At 45.2% G+C, this 18,268-nt stretch overlaps 1 protein-coding gene across 1 annotated transcript in view; it reads right to left on the bottom strand.

Annotated features, from left to right (window-relative positions):
• Nucleotides 1-17,182, bottom strand: part of DIPK1C (divergent protein kinase domain 1C) — a 31,166-nt gene extending 13,984 nt beyond the window's left edge. Inside the window, exon 1 of the mRNA XM_061594511.1 lies at nt 16,942-17,182. Within this exon, the coding sequence (XP_061450495.1) occupies nt 16,942-17,127 (186 nt within the window). The 5' untranslated portion in view covers nt 17,128-17,182. The remainder of the gene's footprint in view (nt 1-16,941) is intronic.
• Nucleotides 17,183-18,268: the final 1,086 nt, after the last annotated feature.

Raw genomic sequence — 18,268 nt, 5'->3', positions numbered from 1 at the left:
GACTTATGGCTACCCTATGAATAGGGTTTTCATGGTAAGCTGTATTCAGAGGGGGTTTACCATTGCCTCCCTCTGAGGCTGGTCCTCCCCAGCTGGCCAGGGCCTGCTCAGCTTGCCACAGCTGCACAAGCCAGCCCCTTCCTTGTCCACAACTGCCAGCTGGGGGGCAACTGGCTCCTTGGGACTATGCAGCTTGCCTACGGCTGCACAGGTGGCAGGGCACGTAACCCTTGAGCCACTCACTGTGGGGGTGATCTTTAGCTGGCTCTTTACACCCAGGAGCAGGGATTTGAACTCACAGACTCTGGACTCCCAGCCAGGCTCTCCTCCCCACTGTGCTATACCAGCTGTATGAGAGGGATAGAGAGAGCAAAAACTGTAGCAGTACCAATCTGCCCACTTACAAATGGTACAGATTATGTCCTTCTGGATCACCAGCAGACTGGTCAGCTATATCTTGAAGAGCCCACCACCACATTAGTAGGGCAACTGACCAAGTTTTCTTAGTTTTTTCATCAGTCTTCCTACCCAAGTAGCAAAATACCTAATAAATAACTGCACTACGATTGGTTAGTTAATCACTGAATTTTATAAATTAATTGATATTCCCTTTCTTCACTTGGCTTGTCTAAATATGCCTTCAACTCTGGTGTACTGCTGGCCATCATAATGTTTTGTAGTAATCAGTTCCAAAGTACATGAATGTGCAAGAACGAGGGGGGGGGAAAGGTTGCATCCAATGGTGGCTTTGCACCACGTACTTTCACTTGCCTAAGGCAAGGGACCCAGTCTTCACCAATTCCTACTGTAGTCCAGCATACCATATCCCATATTGTCCTGGAGAAGGTTTTTGGAATTGAATTGAATTGAATTGAATTGAAATTGAATTGAAACTTTATTTTTACCCCGCCCTTTTTCCAAACTGGAACTCAGGGCGGCTTACAAATAAAACTACGTGTAGTTAAAAACATAGAAAAACATACAATTAAAATACAATTAAACTATGCACAACCTTAAAACCATAAAAGGCACTTAAAAATCTAAAAACAATTTAAAATAATACAGATAATAATATAAAACAATAAAACAAGCCTTGTAAAGCCTAATCCTAAACACCTTCTATCCCAAAAGCCTGTCGGAATAAAAAAGTCTTTACTTGCCGACGGAAGGATGGCAAGGAGGGGGCCATTCATGCCTCCCTAGGAAGGGAGTTCCAGAACTTAGGAGCAGCCACCGAGAAGGCCCTATCTTGCGTCCCGACCAATCGCACTTGCGAGGGTGTTGGGACTGAGAGAAGGGCCTCTCCTGAAGATCTCAGGGCCCAGGCAGGCTCGTATAGGGAGATACGGTCTGACAGATAGCCTGGACCTGGGCCGTATAGATTTTTATAGGTCAAAACCAGCACTTTGAATTGTGACCAGAAACAAACTGGCAGCCAGTGGAGCTGTCGTAACAAGGGAGTTGTATGTTCCCTGTAACCAGCCCCTGTTAGTACTCTGGCTGCAGCTCTTTGTACCAGTTTAAGTTTCCGAACAGTCTTCAAAGGCAGCCCCACGTAGAGCGCGTTACAGTAGTCTAAATGGGATGTAACTAAGGCATGCATCACCATAGTCAAATCAGGCATTTCCAGGAACAGGCGCAGCTGGCGCACTAGTCTTAAATGGGCAAAGGCACTCCTGGCCACGGCCAAGACCTGGGCCTTCAAGTTCAGAGCAGAGTCCAGGAGCACACCCAACCTGCGAACCTGTGTCTTCAGGGGGAGTGTAACCCCATCGATCACAGACTGAATCCCTATTCCCTGATCTGCCCTTCGACTGACCAGGAGCACCTCCATCTTGTCTGGATTTAGTTTCAATTTGTTCGCCCTCATCCAGTCCATCACTGATGCCAGGCACTGGTTCAGGACCAGGACAGCTTCCTTGGCTTTAGGTGGAAAGGAGAAACAGAGTTGGGTGTCATCCGCATACTGATGGCACCGAACCCCAAACGCCCGGACAACCTCTCCCAGCGGTTTCATATAGATGTTAAATAACATGGGGGACAAAACTGAACCCTGAGGGACCCCATAGGTCAATGGCCAAGGGGTCGAACAGGAGTCCCCCAGCACCACCTTCTGAGTTCGTCCCTCCAGAAAGGAATGGAGCCATCGTAACATGGTGCCCCCAAGTCCCATCCCAGCAAGGCGGTCCAGAAGGATACCATGGTCGATGGTATCGAAAGCCGCTGAGAGGTCCAGTAGAACTAACAGGGACACACTCCCCCTGTCCAGCTCTCTGCGAAGGTCATCCACCAAGGCGACCAAAGCTGTCTCTGTCCCGTAACCAGGCCTGAAACCAGACTGAAATGGATCCAGATAATCCGTTTCATCCAAGAATCTCTGGAGCTGGGCGGCCACCACACGCTCTGGAATGTTGGAGACTGGCCGATAATTTCCCATTATGGAGGGATCCAGGGAGGGCTTTTTCAACAAAGGCCGTACAACTGCCTCTTTTAGGCACAATGGAATTCTGCCTTGTTGTAAAGAGGCATTAACTACGCCCCTCACCCACTTGGCTAGTCCCCATCTGGCACTCTTAATGAGCCAGGAAGGGCAAGGATCCAGCAGACATGTGGTGGCTCTCGCCTCTCCAAGGATCTTGTCCACATCCTCTGGCTGTACAAATTGAAAGGAATCCATTATTATTGGACAAGCAGGAGCCAAAGTTACATCCGCTGAGACTGTATCAATTTTAGCGTCCAAGTCGGAACGAATATGAGTGACTTTATCTGCAAAGTGCTGTGCAAATTCTTGACTGCGGACTGTTGGAAGGCACAAAGGGCTACATTCCCAACCTTGGCTGCATGGAAATGCTTTCCACTAGCACAAAGTCCCCTCTGGATACAGCTCTAAGTAGTTTGTCTTGAACTTTTGGAATGCTAGTTTTAGCAAGCACTCGCTAGCACAGGTATTATGTTCTCCTGCCCCAGCAATCATTTGAAATGTTATATACATCCATTATAGCTAGGGCATATCAAATCAGTCCATTTCCCAGCTTTTTTCAGCAACAACTGTGCATACTTTACCACTCTCCAGAGTCACGGAGGTCTCCTAAGGTCACAAAAGCCTGTGGCTAAACCAAACGGATGCAAATAATGTAGCGCATACCATTGTAAAAGCTAATTTACTTACACCTCTGCAAACCTCTGTGGGTAGAGTCTCAAAAAAACCCTGCATTTAAATAGTGGCACTGATTTTGCCTGAAGCCATTCACTAATGCAAGCAGTACAACATGAAAAATGGAAGTAAGTTTCAGAATATCCATTTTATAAATTATGGTGAATGTCAATCCTTGGGGGAGGCGGGGTCGGGCAGAAAGGGTCTCTTTTATGTATATTTTGAGCAGTCTAATAAAAAGTGAAAGTTTAAAAAATCCATTTTATAACCAATTGCTAAAGCGATCCATTTTCCTTTTTTATAAGCTCTGATGCTCCTTCCCTTTGCGTCTTCCCCCACCCCCATCTAGTGTTTTCTTGATGTAAGTTAAGGGTGATCACATACATAAGACCATAAAATAGATGGGGAACCTGTGAGGAACCCCCCCCCCCGCCACGTTGCTAGACTACAGCTCCCATCATCCCTGACTGTTGGCCACGCTGGCTGGGGCTGATGGAAGTTGAAGTCCAACAACATCCGGAGGGGCCACCCCTGCTTTACACCAATGGTGAAGGGAGCTACCAGAGAGGATGTTTATTCACACAAAATCTGGTTGTTATCTGACACATTCTAGTAAAATTATCTGTCATGTTTTTAACTGCAAAAAGTCTGATAAGGAAAGTGATGGAAAACTGAACTGCAAAGTGTAGGATAGCTGTATAACCTCCCTGCATGCACATCATGATTATTTATTTATTTGTATTTATTTATTTATTAGATTTATATCCCATCCTTCCTCCTTGCAGGAGCCCAGGGCGGCAATAAATAGCTGGTATCATATAACCGCCACACAAGTTTTATGTGAACGTATCAAAATGAATCTTCAATAAACTGGCCTAGAACGTCCCTAACAATTACGAAAAGTCAGAAATAAATGACCAAACTCTCTTAAAGAAATCATCCAAAATACAAAGCATTACTCTTGTCTTGCTTAACTATTTTTGGAACTGAACTGCAAAGATTCTGAACTCCCTAATCAGAAACCACTTCAGTTGGTCTATTTCAGCCTTTCCCAACTAGTGGGCCACCAGAAGTTGTTGGACCACAACTCCCATCAGCCTCAGCCAGTATTGCCAATGGTCAGGAAAGATGGCAATCATGGTCTGTGATGTTCCTGTATTAATGTATATATGGTAAGTGCTGTTTGTATAGGAGATACATGGTAAGTGGAATGAAAGAGGAGGGGGGAGTAAATGGGCAGTAGAATGCTGGATGATTGGCTGAGTGTTTAGAATGGCTGAGAGTATAAATGGAAGGATGACAGTTAAATCAGGGTGGACGTGAGTGGGTTGTTTTGGTGGGTTTTTGAGAGGAGATTGTGTGGAGAGTTGGTGGATGTGAGGAGAGTGTGGAGTTTGGATTAATACTAAGACAAGTACCAGAAATAGATGAAACCATATGCTTATGTGCCTTTATAAAGTAATCTTGTTATCTCTGTTATTTAATAAAAACTATATTTGGTTTACCGAAGGCCTGATCCTTGGCTGGGGTTATATAGACCAGAAGGGAGGGCAAGGTGCTTACCAAGGCTGAAGGGAAACTGTAACAATTGGTAGCAGCAGTGAAGGGAAGAATATAACACCACAAGTATTCAGAGCAAACCAGGATCGTATGCTTTATATATAAAGATCAAAGGGATTGGGGACAGCTTAAGCACTCAGTCACAGAGGTAACCTGATAGAGAGACTCAGGCAGAGTCTCTGGGAATACTGGTTATAGGATGTGACTGGTGGTGCTGCCTAGCAGGGGGATCTGTTGAGATCTGTGCTAGAGCGGGGAGAGAAACCATAAAAAAGGACAGTCCGGACTGGTGGAGTCCCTGGTGGTGCCTAGTGACAGGCAGTAACCACGAGCAGGTAGGAACCTGACAGGGAGAGCCAGGGAAGGGCGTCACATGTGGTGGCAGTAGCAGTGGGATACGAACAAAGGAGAATACGTCACAGGTGTTGGCTGTAGCGTTGGTACGAATACTAGAGAATCCCTAACAGTGGTGTGGCAAACAGAAATAACAAAAAAAAAGATTACTTGTGAGAGTGACTGGCAAAGAGTGTGTGGCAAAGAGTGTGTGAACTTCAACAAAATGGCTGAATACATAAAGATGAAAAGAGAGGAGCTGGTGGAGAAGTGCATAACATTCAATTTACCTCACGAGGGTAAAGGGGTAGATGAATTGAGGGTGGCACTAATAGGATTTACAACTGTCCAGCACAAACAACCTGTCAGGGAAGAGACCACAGAAGGATACTTAAGCAATCCCGCTTATATAGAGTATTTGAGAGAGAAGTTAAGATGGAAGGCTGAGGAAAAAGATAAACAGCAAGAGTTAGAAACTGAGAAGTTGAGGATGGAAACTGAGAGATTGAGGAGGGAGGCTGAGGAAAAAGATAAACAGCGAGAGTTAGAAACTGAGAAGTTGAGGATGGAAGGTGCAGAGAAGGAAAAGCAGCGGGAATTGGAAATTGAGAGATTGAGGAGTGAGGCGGATGAGAAAGAAAAGCAGAGGGAGTTGGAATTTGAGAGAATGAGAGTGGATGCTGAATTACAGGTGGAAAAGTTAAAATTTGAAAGAGAGAAGTTTCATTCTGATGAAACAAGAAAGGACAGAAATGAAACAAAGATAAAGGTTACACCAAAAGATTTTGCAGTGTTTGAGCCTGGACAGGATCCACAAATTTACCTCAGTACTTTTGAAAAGGCAGCTCAATTGTGGGGGCTACCAGAGGATAAATATATGCAATATTTATCAAACCTGATCAAAGGGGAATTGGCTGAGGTATACCAATATTTCCCCTCAGACAAGCCCGTCACTTATGCTGAGTTTAAAGAGGCAGTATACAAAAGATTCAGACTGGGACCTGACTACTTTAGAAAATTATTCCGAAACTGTCAGATCCAAGCAGGGAGGTCTTTTGTTGAACTGGGAGCAAAGTTGATGGATATATTTGGAAAGTGGATGAGTAGTGCCAAAGCTCAGTCAGTGGAAGAGGTGAAAAGCCTCATGATACTGGATCAATTATTCCATCAGTTACCACCAGAAATAAGGCTCCTTGTAAAAGACCGTTCCCCTACATCGGTGCAGGAGGCCGTAGAGATGGCGGATCACTTTGCCTCCAATAGAACTGGCTGGGTGGGGAAAACATCAAGAGAATTTAAACCCAGACCATATAATGGTGGCAGAAAGGATGTGGTACCACAGCGAGTGAGTCCTCCAGTAAAATCTGAAGGGCACAGGACACCCCAGAGTGGATCTGTGTACCCTAAAACAGAGGAGAAATTATGCTATAAATGTGGTAGACCGGGGCACCTACGTTTTCAATGTGAGGTTGCCAACCCCATTAGTAATCCTGCTCAGGCAAGGGCAGTAAAAACAGAACCAAAAGATCTAACAACGAAAAAGGTTCAGTTCTGCCAGATAAACTGGACAGAAGTAAAAGACTTGGATTCGAGTCTAAGAGAAGAAGTGTGTGTTCAAGGGGTAAATTATTGGGCATTGCTTGATACTGGTGCCGCTCAGACGTTACTGAGGCCAGATTTAATAAAATCTGAGGAAATATTACCTCAGGAAACTGTGACTATTCAAGGAGTGAGGGGTAGACCAGAAAGCTTGCCTATGGCCCTAGTGAAAATGGAGTGGAGAGGCCGAGAGGGCAAATATAAAGTAGGTATTAATGCCCAACAACAAGAACCAGTGATACTGGGAAGAGATGTTATGGGGGCACAAGGGAAAATATATGTGGTGACCAGACAGCAACTTGGCAAAGAAACAGAAGCCATGTTAACACAGGCTGAAGAAAACAGGGTGGAATCTGTTTTCGAGCCTAGGGTCACCATAGCAACCCCTAGCAAGCCTGCTGAAAGAGACAAATTGTATCAAGTGGTCTCTAGTGAAGAGACAGAGCAGTTCAGGGAAGAACTGAAGAAAGATACAAGTTTGAGGCAAATAAAGGAGCAAGCCCTGACCCAACAGATTCCTTTCACTGACAAACTGAGGAATCAAATTGTGTGTGAGAATGGGATTTTATATAGACTGTGGATGCCTGCTGAGAGAAAGGATGAATGTGAACCAGTGAAGCAATTGATAGTACCTAGCAAATACAGAACCAGATTGCTAGAGGTAGCCCACAATGTCCCATGTGCAGGACAACTGGGAATAAAAAAGACCAAGAGGAGATTGGCGGCACACTATTATTGGCCAAATATCTCCAAAGATGTAAAACAACATTGTCTATCTTATGGTATATGCCAAAAGGTGGGGAAAAGTGGAGTAAAGACTAAGGCACCCTTAAAGCCCCTTCCTATAATTGGACAACCCTTTTATAGAGTGGGAGTAGATTTGGTGGGCCCTTTTTCCAAACCCACAAGGCATGGCAAGAAATATCTATCGGTGGTGGTGGATTTTGCCACCAGGTACCCAGACGCGGAAGCATTAAGATCCGTAGAAGCCCCTGTAGTGGCAGAGGCTTCGTTAAAAATCTTTATGAGGCTGGGTTTCCCTCATGAAGTGCTGATGGATCAAGGCAGTGTATTCATGGGAGACGTGATGCAATGTATGTGGAAGTGTTGTGGTTTAAAACATCTAAAGACCACCACTTACCATCCAGCCACTAACGGATTGACTGAGAGATTTAATGGAGTTCTGAAGGGCATGATAAGAAGCTATGTTCAAGATCACCCACAAGACTGGGATGAACGTTTGGGGTGCTTCTTATTCGCGTACAGAGAAGTCCCTCAGGAGTCAACAGGCTTCTCACCCTTTGAACTGATGTTCACTAGAAAAGTGAGGGGACCTTTGGAACTGTTAAAAAATTCATGGGAAGGAACCCTGGGAGAGTACAAAACATCTGTAGTAGATTTTGTATTGGAATTCCACAATAAATTAACATCAATGATGGAAGTAGTGAAAGAGAATTTGAGTCAAGCACAGGAGAAGCAAAGTTACTGGTATGACAGAACAGCCAGGGAACGTGTGTATGATGTGGGAGATATGGTTATGGCATTCATACCCAGGAAACATGACAAATTACAGGCTAACTGGGAAGGACCATATACCATAAGAGAAAGGCTTGACACAGTGACGTATGTAATCACCACAGACCAATTAAACAAAAGCAAAGTGGTTCATGTAAATATGTTAAAGCCTTACCATACCAGGGATGCAAAGGTGTTGCAAGTTACCTTATTCCCTGAGGGAAGTGGGCCTGAACTTCCAGATTTGGTACAGGAAAGCAAAGACAAAGGAGGGGTAGATCAATTGGAATGGTCAGAGGAGGTGCAGGAGGAAGTAAGAGAAGAGATTCTGAGAGTTTTGAAAAACTATGGGGATCTCTTTAGCAATAAACCTGGCCAAACCAGTATAGCCAAACATTCCATTGATACTGGAGATCATGCCCCAATCAGATCTGTTCCATACCGTGTGAATGGGAAAGTTTTGAGTGAGATCAAAAAGGAGGTCGAAGATATGCTGGAACTAGGAGTGATCAGGGAATCTATCAGTCCCTGGGCCTCAAGTATTGTCCTGGTTCCGAAAAAAGATGGAACGACAAGATTTTGCATTGATTATCGGCTAATCAATAAAATTACTGTCCCAGATGCATATCCTATGCCTAGGATAGACGCAATGTTAGAGTTATTGGGGGCAGCAACGATTATCTCTACAATAGATCTCTGTAAGGGATTTTGGCAAATGGAACTAGATGAGCAATCCAGAGCCAAAACTGCCTTCAGTACACCAGATGGGTTATATGAGTTTGTGACCTTACCCATGGGACTAAGGAACTCACCAAGTTCGTTTCAGAGGCTAATCAATACTGTGTTGCGAGGCATGTCAGATTTTGCAGTGGCCTATATCGATGACGTGGCCATTTTTAGCAAGTCGGTGCCTGAGCATGTCCAACACCTGACCACAGTATTAGAGGCATTAAAAAAGGCAGGCCTCACAATAAAAGCTAAGAAATGCCAGTTTGGGCTAAAGGAAGTAATCTATTTAGGACACAAGGTGGGGAGTGGGAAAATCACCCCCTTATGGAGCAAGGTGGAGGCAATACAAGCGTGGCCTATCCCCTTAACCAAAAAACAAGTTAGGGCATTTCTAGGTGTGACTGGTTTTTATAGGAAGTTTGTGAAAAATTTTGGGGAAATCGCAACCCCCTTGCATGAATTGACAAAGAAAAAGTGTTCTGAGCGTGTGGTATGGACGGATGAATGTCAGAAGGCTTTTGATCTGCTGAAGCAAGCCTTGTGCCAAGGACCTATATTAATAGCACCAGACTATGAGCAACCATTCATCGTGGCTACGGATGCGTCAGACCTCGTGCTGGGAGTCGTCTTGCTGCAGGAGAGAGAAGGCACCAGACATCCAGTGGCATATCTGAGTCGCAAGCTGATGCTGAGAGAGAAAAACTATTCGTCGGTCCAAAAGGAGTGCCTAGCGGTCGTGTGGGGACTGAATAAGTTGCGCCCATACGTGTGGGGACGAAGATTCACGGTAACAACGGATCATCAGGCCTTGTTATGGTTACAGACTATGAAAAACCATAATACTATGCTGCAGAGGTGGTCCTGGGCCCTACAAGACTATCAAGTGGACTTCCAGTTCATCAAAGGCAAGGACAATGTATTGGCCGATGGACTGTCAAGGCAGGTGGCTGGGACTGCAGTGACATGACCAGACGGAGGAACAAAGAAAGACATTTTCCCCAGAGAGACTTGTTTTATTTGTTAACGCGGCGTATGAATCCTGGAACAGGAATAATACTCTGCCGTTATTTTAAGGGGGGGGAATGTGATGTTCCTGTATTAATGTATATATGGTAAGTGCTGTTTGTATAGGAGATACATGGTAAGTGGAATGAAAGAGGAGGGGGGAGTAAATGGGCAGTAGAATGCTGGATGATTGGCTGAGTGTTTAGAATGGCTGAGAGTATAAATGGAAGGATGACAGTTAAATCTGGGTGGACGTGAGTGGGTTGTTTTGGTGGGTTTTTGAGAGGAGATTGTGTGGAGAGCTGGTGGATGTGAGGAGAGTGTGGAGTTCGGATTAATACTAAGACAAGTACCAGAAATAGATGAAACCATATGCTTATGTGCCTTTATAAAGTAATCTTGTTATCTCTGTTATTTAATAAAAACTATATTTGGTTTACCGAAGGCCTGATCCTTGGCTGGGGTTATATAGACCAGAAGGGAGGGCAAGGTGCTTACCAAGGCTGAAGGGAAACTGTAACAATTGGTGGCAGCGGTGAAGGGAAGAATATAACAACACCACAAGTATTCAGAGCAAACCAGGATCGTATGCTTTATATATAAAGATCAAAGGGATTGGGGACAGCTTAAGCACTCAGTCACAGAGGTAACCTGATAGAGAGACTCAGGCAGAGTCTCTGGGAATACTGGTTATAGGACGTGACTGGTGGTGCTGCCTAGCAGGGGGATCTGTTGAGATCTGTGCTAGAGCGGGGAGAGAAACCATAAAAAAGGACAGTCCGGACTGGTGGAGTCCCTGGTGGTGCCTAGTGACAGGCAGTAACCACGAGCAGGTAGGAACCTGACAGGGAGAGCCAGGGAAGGGCGTCACATGGTCCAACAACATCTGGTGGTCCACTAGTTGGGAAAGGCTGATCTATTTGGATGCAAGACAAATTAGTTCAGAGATGGAGAACCTGTGGCCTTCCAGATGTTGCTGGACTCCATCAGCTTCAGGCATCATGACAAGTGATAAGGGATGATGGGAAATTTAGTCCAAGAACATCTGGAGAGCTACCAGTTCCTCATTCCTGATTTAGTTCCTTCAAAGTCGATATAACAAAACTCGTTTAAATCCTAGTGCAAGTACTTTGGCTTATCTGGTTTGTAGACCAGGCTATAAACTAACTTTTCTGCTTCTAGGATCCAAGATGCAGGTCAAAAGGGAATAATGCAAATGTGATTCCCAAGGCTATGACAGATATTTCCAAATTATTTTGGAGAGCTCTGGAGGAAATGGAAAATATTCTATATCTCAGAGGTACCCAAGCTTTGCAGCTGCCTGTCAGAGAGTAGGGGGGAGGGAGAGAATTCCATCCTTGCTATTTCCAAGAAGGTGGCAAGGCTGCAGAAGGGCATAATTTGTCTTAGTTTATTACACACAACACAGAAAAATTTATAGTCATCAATATCTTGCTACAGTAATAGATTCCATTAAGCTTTCTTTCCCATTTAAGAAAAGCCCTTGAAAAATAAAGAAATTTGGCTTGTTATTGAACACTTTCTGCTTCCCTTATAAACTAATAAGCAATCGCTTTCAGTGAATGTTTAAAATCAGCACTATGGTGACAGACACAAAGAGTATTTTGGTCCAAAAATGTTTGTAAGTCATAGTCCAACACAACAAACCACTTCACCTCAACTTTAAAGTACTCTTTGTTTGTAGCTTGGGCAAGCTTTAGACAGAAAGGGCATTTTATGGGTTGTAGTTGGTTTCCAGCAACAAATATTTTCCCCTCATGTGCTATTTATTATATTATATACTTGGAAAGAATACACTTTACAGCTGAAAGCATGGAAAATGATGGAACAGCTTTCTACTCTCTAAATATGTGCCATGTTTTATATCGTGATATATCACAGACAATCCAGAGCAAATCTTTCTCCAGCTATCCCCTCCCCAATCCTCTTATTTATTAACAGCAAAGAAATGAATATGGACTACAGATATTCTAGCTGACCAGCTTACCCTCCACTTCCACAGTTGTCTTTAAAACCCACTACAAAATACAAATTGCTTCTTTTCTGTCTGCTTTTAGTATGTTTTATCAGTCGGACCTGGCAGCTGAATACTCTGTCTTATTTAATTGACAGTTACTGCTGTCCCAACGGTGCAAGATGCAGTCATAGTTGCAAATGCTTTGCAAGCAGCAGGCTATCTTCCTTAATCAGCAGCCTGGCTTCTTTCCTTCTCTCCTCCCCTGCCCCCAAACCACAGGCAAAACTCCATCAGCATGGACTGCTAGTCTCCTAGTGCCTTTCATGCCAATGCTTTCACAGATCTCCTATTCACAACATCAAGGATTCATTGGCTCTCATTAGTCTCCCTCAAAAGACATCCTTTATCATCTAAGGGTCGCTATTTAGCATTGGCTAGAAGTAATCCATTAACTAAGGTATGGCACACCAGAGGAAAACGAATTGGATGGCATACATGGCATAAAGTGCTGGTAGCATTTTTTTACAGTGGCATCTATTGCATTAGGAATGTGGGATTGTTTTTATATAAAAAATTCTATACCATTGCAATTTCATTGAACAGAGTGAAACTTGTTTTACTTTTTCAAGGCACTAAAGGTAAAGGTGTCCCCACACTTATAGTGCGAGTCGTTTCCGACTCTTAGGGTGACGTCTTGTGACATTTACTAGGCAGACCGTATATATGGGGTGGGATTGCCAGTTCCTTCCCCGGCCTTTCTTTACCCCCCAGCATATGCCGGGTACTCATTTTACCAACCACGGATGGATGGAAGGCTGAGTGGACCTCGACCCCTTTTACCAGAGATTCGACTTCCTCCTTCTGTTGGAATCGAACTCCGGCCGTGAGCAGAGCTTCGGCTGAGTTACCGCCGCTTACCACTCTGCGCCACAAAGTGTAAAAACATAACCCAGTCAAAGCAAAGGATTGTATCCAACTAAGTAGACCCATTGAAATTAATTGGCCTGTTAGTCATGCCCATTAATCTCAAGGGGTCTACTCTGAACAGGACTAACACTGGTTACAACCCCAAGTATTTTTAAATCCCATTTATTTAAATGGGATTTGAAAGTGCTTAACTGTGGGCCAAACTATACATTATGTTAATTACATCAATGCCATGAATATGAACCTATTAATTGTTTAATTATGGTCCCTCTTGCCTAATATAGTACATTTACCTGACCTCAGCATCCTGAACCAAATGAAGTTTCCAGACTTTCTTCAAGGGAAGCCCCATGTAGAGTGAATTATAGTAATCCGTCTGGAAGTGACTAACAGTGCAATCCCATACTTGTCTATTCGGAAGCGCGTCTTACTAAATTCAGTTGGACATCTGGTGAATAATAGGACTGAACCCTAAGGTATGAATGACTGGGGCTAGGTCTGATTTTTCCAGGAACAGGTGCAGCTGGAGAGCCAGACAGCATTGGCAAAAGGCACTCCTGGCTACTGCTGTCCTCCTGCACACCCATAAGGATGGATCTGGGAGCAATCTAAGCAGCAAATCTGTTGCTTTAAGATTATTGGCAAGGAAAAATGTTTTTCAGTCCACTTCCTCTCCATCATTTGGTACACAATGTGAGGTACCAAACGGTTTGCTACACCAGAACAGAAAGTCCGTGTCTGTCTTAGCCTATCTCTGCCAAAATTCACAACTCCTTTGAAAATTGTGCATGCCATTTTAGACACCTTTCATGCAGGCCATGTTGATAAAAGCACAGATTTTATTAGAGAATGCTCTAATAATGCTTGCCCTTGTATTTTGTTTTGCGTCCCACCTCCTCAGCCTTGCATTTTTATGTTCAATTCTTGGTACTTGACACAATGGAAAAGTTTATAAGTACTACTGGTGAATGCCAATTATTGGCAACTTAGGTTGCAGTCCTAAACAAACCTACTTGAGAGTAAGTCCCATTGAACTAAGTGTGGCTTATTTCTTAGTAGACATGCATAGGATTGTACTGTTAGTATTTTAACATTTAAGAAAATAAATATATTTGATTTAGATGTATTCATGCACCTATAGACCTTTTTTGCACATTAACATTGGATGGCCTCTCCACTGTACCCTTATGCTGGATCCTGGCATATAATCCAGAATTTCTGGTTTTCTCTGAGGACGGGGAGATGCCTTTTTCCCCACCATTGGGTTGACTTAATCAGCTCCAAACATCTGGAACTGAGGTATTCTCAAGCAAAAATCATGAAAAACTCCAAGCACTTCTCATTTTACAAATTAAGTATTGACAACATCCACAGTAACAAAAAAAAATTGTGCTCAAATTCTTGCAAAAGTATTAGGCCCTCCACCCACGTTTAATAAATATCTTAACCATGCCCCCCAGGTATTTCATTCACCCACATTCCTGTTTCACCCCTGCTCTCCTATTAAACCATTATCTATAGCTTACCCCATGCTCACTTACTCAGAAGTTAAGTCCTACTAAGTTCAGTTAGGTTTGAGCTCCATCTTTACGGGAAGACTCAACCACAGAGAACTGGTACAATGTAGTGTTTAGAGTGTCGGACTAAGAACACAGGAAGCAGCCTTATTCTACATTGGCTCAGTATTGTTTACTCCGACTGGCAGCAGCTCTCTAGAGTTTCAGGGGTCGTTCCCAGTCTTACATGGGGACTGAACCTTGGATCTTCTGGATGCAAAGCAGTTGCTCTACCACTAAGGGACAGTCAGGTTGATATCCCTATTCAACCATGAAGCTCACTGGGTAAGCTAGGGTGTCATTTATCTCTCAGCCTAACCTACCTTGCTGGGTTGTTGTTAAAAAGGGGTGGAGAACTGAACAAGCCATCTTGGAGGAAAGGGAAGAAATAAATGCCATAAAACCATCAGTCACGTGTGTCAGGTAGAGATGAAGGGTGTGTGTGTCAAATGTGGCCTTTTTTGCTGCTGGCTGCCAGGACAATACCTCCTTCCCATGCTCTGTCTACTAGCCTCTGAAATGGGATTCAGTCAGAGTGGGGATCAGCCATCAGTGGTGCGGTTCATTTTAGAGTGTGGACTCAGTGGAATTTGGCCCATTAGAGCAAACGAGGCACTGCCCTACCAATTTCTGTTTGCCCTCACCTCCCTGCCTCCTCACTTATAATCAGTCTAGCCTTCCCAACCTCAGATGTTGCCGGACTACAATTCCCATCTTTCCTGACCATTCACCATGCTGGCTGGGGCTGATGGGAGTTGTAGTCCAACAGCATCTGGTTGGAAAAGACTTGTCTAGGGAGCGGCACTGCCTGCCAGCTTCTAAATCCCAGTGCTGCCCTTGTAGAACACAGCCAGGTGCAGGATGGGGGCAAATTATTTGGATCCATTTCAATCGGGTTTCAGGCCCGGTTTTGGCACGGAGACGGCCTTGGTCGCCCTGTATGATGACCTCTGTCGGGAGAAAGACAGAGGGAGTGTAACTCTGTTGATTCTCCTTGATCGCTCAACGGCTTTTGATACCATCGACCATGGTATTCTTCTGGGAAGACTTGCGGATTTGGGAGTTGGAGGTACTGCTTGGCGGTGGTTCTGCTCCTATTTGGCGGGTTGTCTCCAGAAGGTAGTGCTTGGGGAGCATTGCTCGGCACCCTGAGCTCTCCAATATGGAGTTCCGCAGGGGTCAGTTCTGTCCCCCATGCTCTTTAACATCTACATGAAGCCGCTGGGTGCTGTCATCAGGAGTTCTGGAGTGCGTTGTCACCAGTATGCTGATGACACGCAGCTCTACTTCTCCTTTTCATCTTCATCAGGTGAGGCGGTCAAGGTGCTGAACCGATGCCTGGCTGCGATAATGGACTGGATGAGAGCGAATAAATTGAAGCTCAATCCAGACAAGACTGAGATGCTGTCAGTAGGTGGTTCCCCTGACCGGATGGTGGATGTACAACCTGTCCTGGATGGGGTTGCACTCCCCCTGAAGGAGCAGGTTCGTAGTCTGGGAGTTCTTTTAGATCCATCCCTGTCACTGGAGGCTCAAGTAGCCTCAGTGGCACGGAGTGCATTCTACCAACTTCGGTTGGTGGCCCAGCTACGCCACTATCTGGACAGGGAAAACCTTGCTTCAGTTGTCCATGCTCTGGTAACCTCTAAATTAGACTACTGCAATGCACTCTACGTGGGGCTGCCCTTGAAGACGGTTCGGAAACTGCAGCTCGTGCAAAATGCGGCGGCCAGACTGATAACTGGGACCAGGCGGTCCGAACATATAACACCGATTCTGGCCCGCCTGCACTGGTTGCCTATATGTTTCCGGGCTTGATTCAAGGTGCTGGTTTTAACCTATAAAGCCTTGTAAGGCATGGGACCACAATACCTGATGGAACGCCTCTCCCCATATGAACCTACCCGCACACTGCACTCAACATCGAAGGCCCTCCTCCGGGTGCCTACTCAGAAAGAAGCCCGGAAGGTGACAACAAGAAAAAGGGCCTTCTCAGTGGTGGCCCCCGAACTATGGAATATTCTTCCTGATGAGATACGCCTGGCGCCAACATTATTATCTTTTCGGTGTCAGATAAAAACCTTCCTCTTCTCCCAGGCATTTTCAGCATTTTAGTAGTATTTAATATGCATTTTAGTGTGTGTTCAATTATGTTTTAATTCTTGATATTTTAACTTATTTTTAAACTGCTTAATATGAGGTTTTTATTGTATGTCAGATTTTTTTACCTGTTGTAAACCGCCCAGAGAGCTTCGGCTATGGGGCGGTATATAAATTGAATAAATAAATAAATAAATCCAGAATTAATTGGCTCTGCCTATCATAGCTTTGGCTTCGCCAGCCCGTTGCTCTGGCTCCATCTACTGTTGGTCTCCCTGCCTTCCGCCGTATCACTCTCCAGAGGCACCAGTGATCGCTCTGGGCACTTAATAGTCTCCAGGGCCCCCTCCTTAGATAGTAAGGTGTTACTATAAGAGCCTTCCTGCGCATTCTGCAGAGGGGGACCCTGGACTTTGCCCGAAAGTCCGGCCCTAGGAGCACCGCCGGCCACCGCGCTCCCGCCCAAGCCCTTCACGGCCACCTACCAGCCTCGCCAGGATCCTGTGGCTCTGCTCATCAGTGCAGCGCCCGGAGAAGACACCGCCCTGAGCTACGAAGAAGAGGACGCCCCCTGCAGCCCAGCACGCAGCCCAAAAGAGGCAGAAGACGACGGAGCAGCGCCTGCCCAGCCTCGCTCTCAACAGGCGCTTTAAGCCGAGCATCCCTTGCATAGTCCGACCGGGCTGCTGCAAGGATTGCCGCCTTAGCCCGTGCAGCCAGGGGAGTCCCAGGGATCCATGAGCAACGCCGACGAGCCTCGGGGGGGCTCCGATCAAGTCAGGAATGAGCCGGCTCCAAAGTCTTCAGCGCCCCTCGCGCACCGCCACGCAAGAACCAAGTGGATTGGCAAAGCTTGGCAAGCGCATCCGGCGGCAGGAGCGGCCAGCGGCAGCGCAGGCTCTCCCGTGGGAGCGCTGCTCCCGAGCCCGGGGAGTTTTGCTCCCGGCGCGCCGGCGATCAGTTACCCGCCTCGGCCGTTCATCCATGCGCAGGTCCTCCCGCGGCGAGGAGGACTGAGGCTTTGGGGAGCAGCTCTGCCTTTTGCATGAAAGCCACGTAGTTCCGCCTTCCTTTTGTCTGCAGCGTTCCTCGGACGGTAACTACCACACAGCAACAACAAACTTTCACAGGGACGAAGAAAGCCCTTTACAGAAAGACAGAGCGCGCTGTTCTTGTTGTTTTCAAAAGCTAGATCCTGGATTGACACTTTTAAAGAGAGAGTTTGGAAATACTGGCCTTTGAATGATGAAACTGAGGATATCATACTTTGGACGCATAATGAGAAGATATGACTCACTAGAAAGACAATAATGCTGGGAAAAACAGAAGGGGGTAGAAAAAGAGAAAGGCCAAACAATAGATGGATTGATTCCATAAAGGAAGCCACAGACCTGAACAGGGTGGATCATGGCAGATGCTATTGGATGTCGCTGATTCATAGGGTTGCCATAACTTGTAATCCATTTGAAGGCACATAACAACAAGAGTGTGCAAATTGCTTTAGTTTCCTAGCAAATTCAAGTTGATCCTATTTGTTTATTCCGTGGAAACTTTAATGCCCCGATATGCTTCCCATTATAAACTAATTATATGTTAGTATTATACACTAATATAATTGTATATATACATTAAGAGTGTGTGTGTACATACAGTGTACACTTACACATACATGCACACATTAAGAGACAAGGATACAATTACCTCATCTTTCCTTCTTTTGTTATACCTTTCCTTTATTTCTTTCCTTTTTTTCCTCTTTATTGTCGTTCACTTCTCCCCTTCCAATCTTTCTTTCTCCTCCTCCTCATTATC

Source organism: Rhineura floridana, chromosome 1, assembly GCF_030035675.1.
Source record: "Rhineura floridana isolate rRhiFlo1 chromosome 1, rRhiFlo1.hap2, whole genome shotgun sequence".
Taxonomy (NCBI): Eukaryota; Metazoa; Chordata; class Lepidosauria; order Squamata; family Rhineuridae; genus Rhineura; species Rhineura floridana.
The sequence above is the reverse complement of the archived record's forward strand: the minus strand, read 5'-3'. Positions and strand labels throughout refer to the sequence as shown.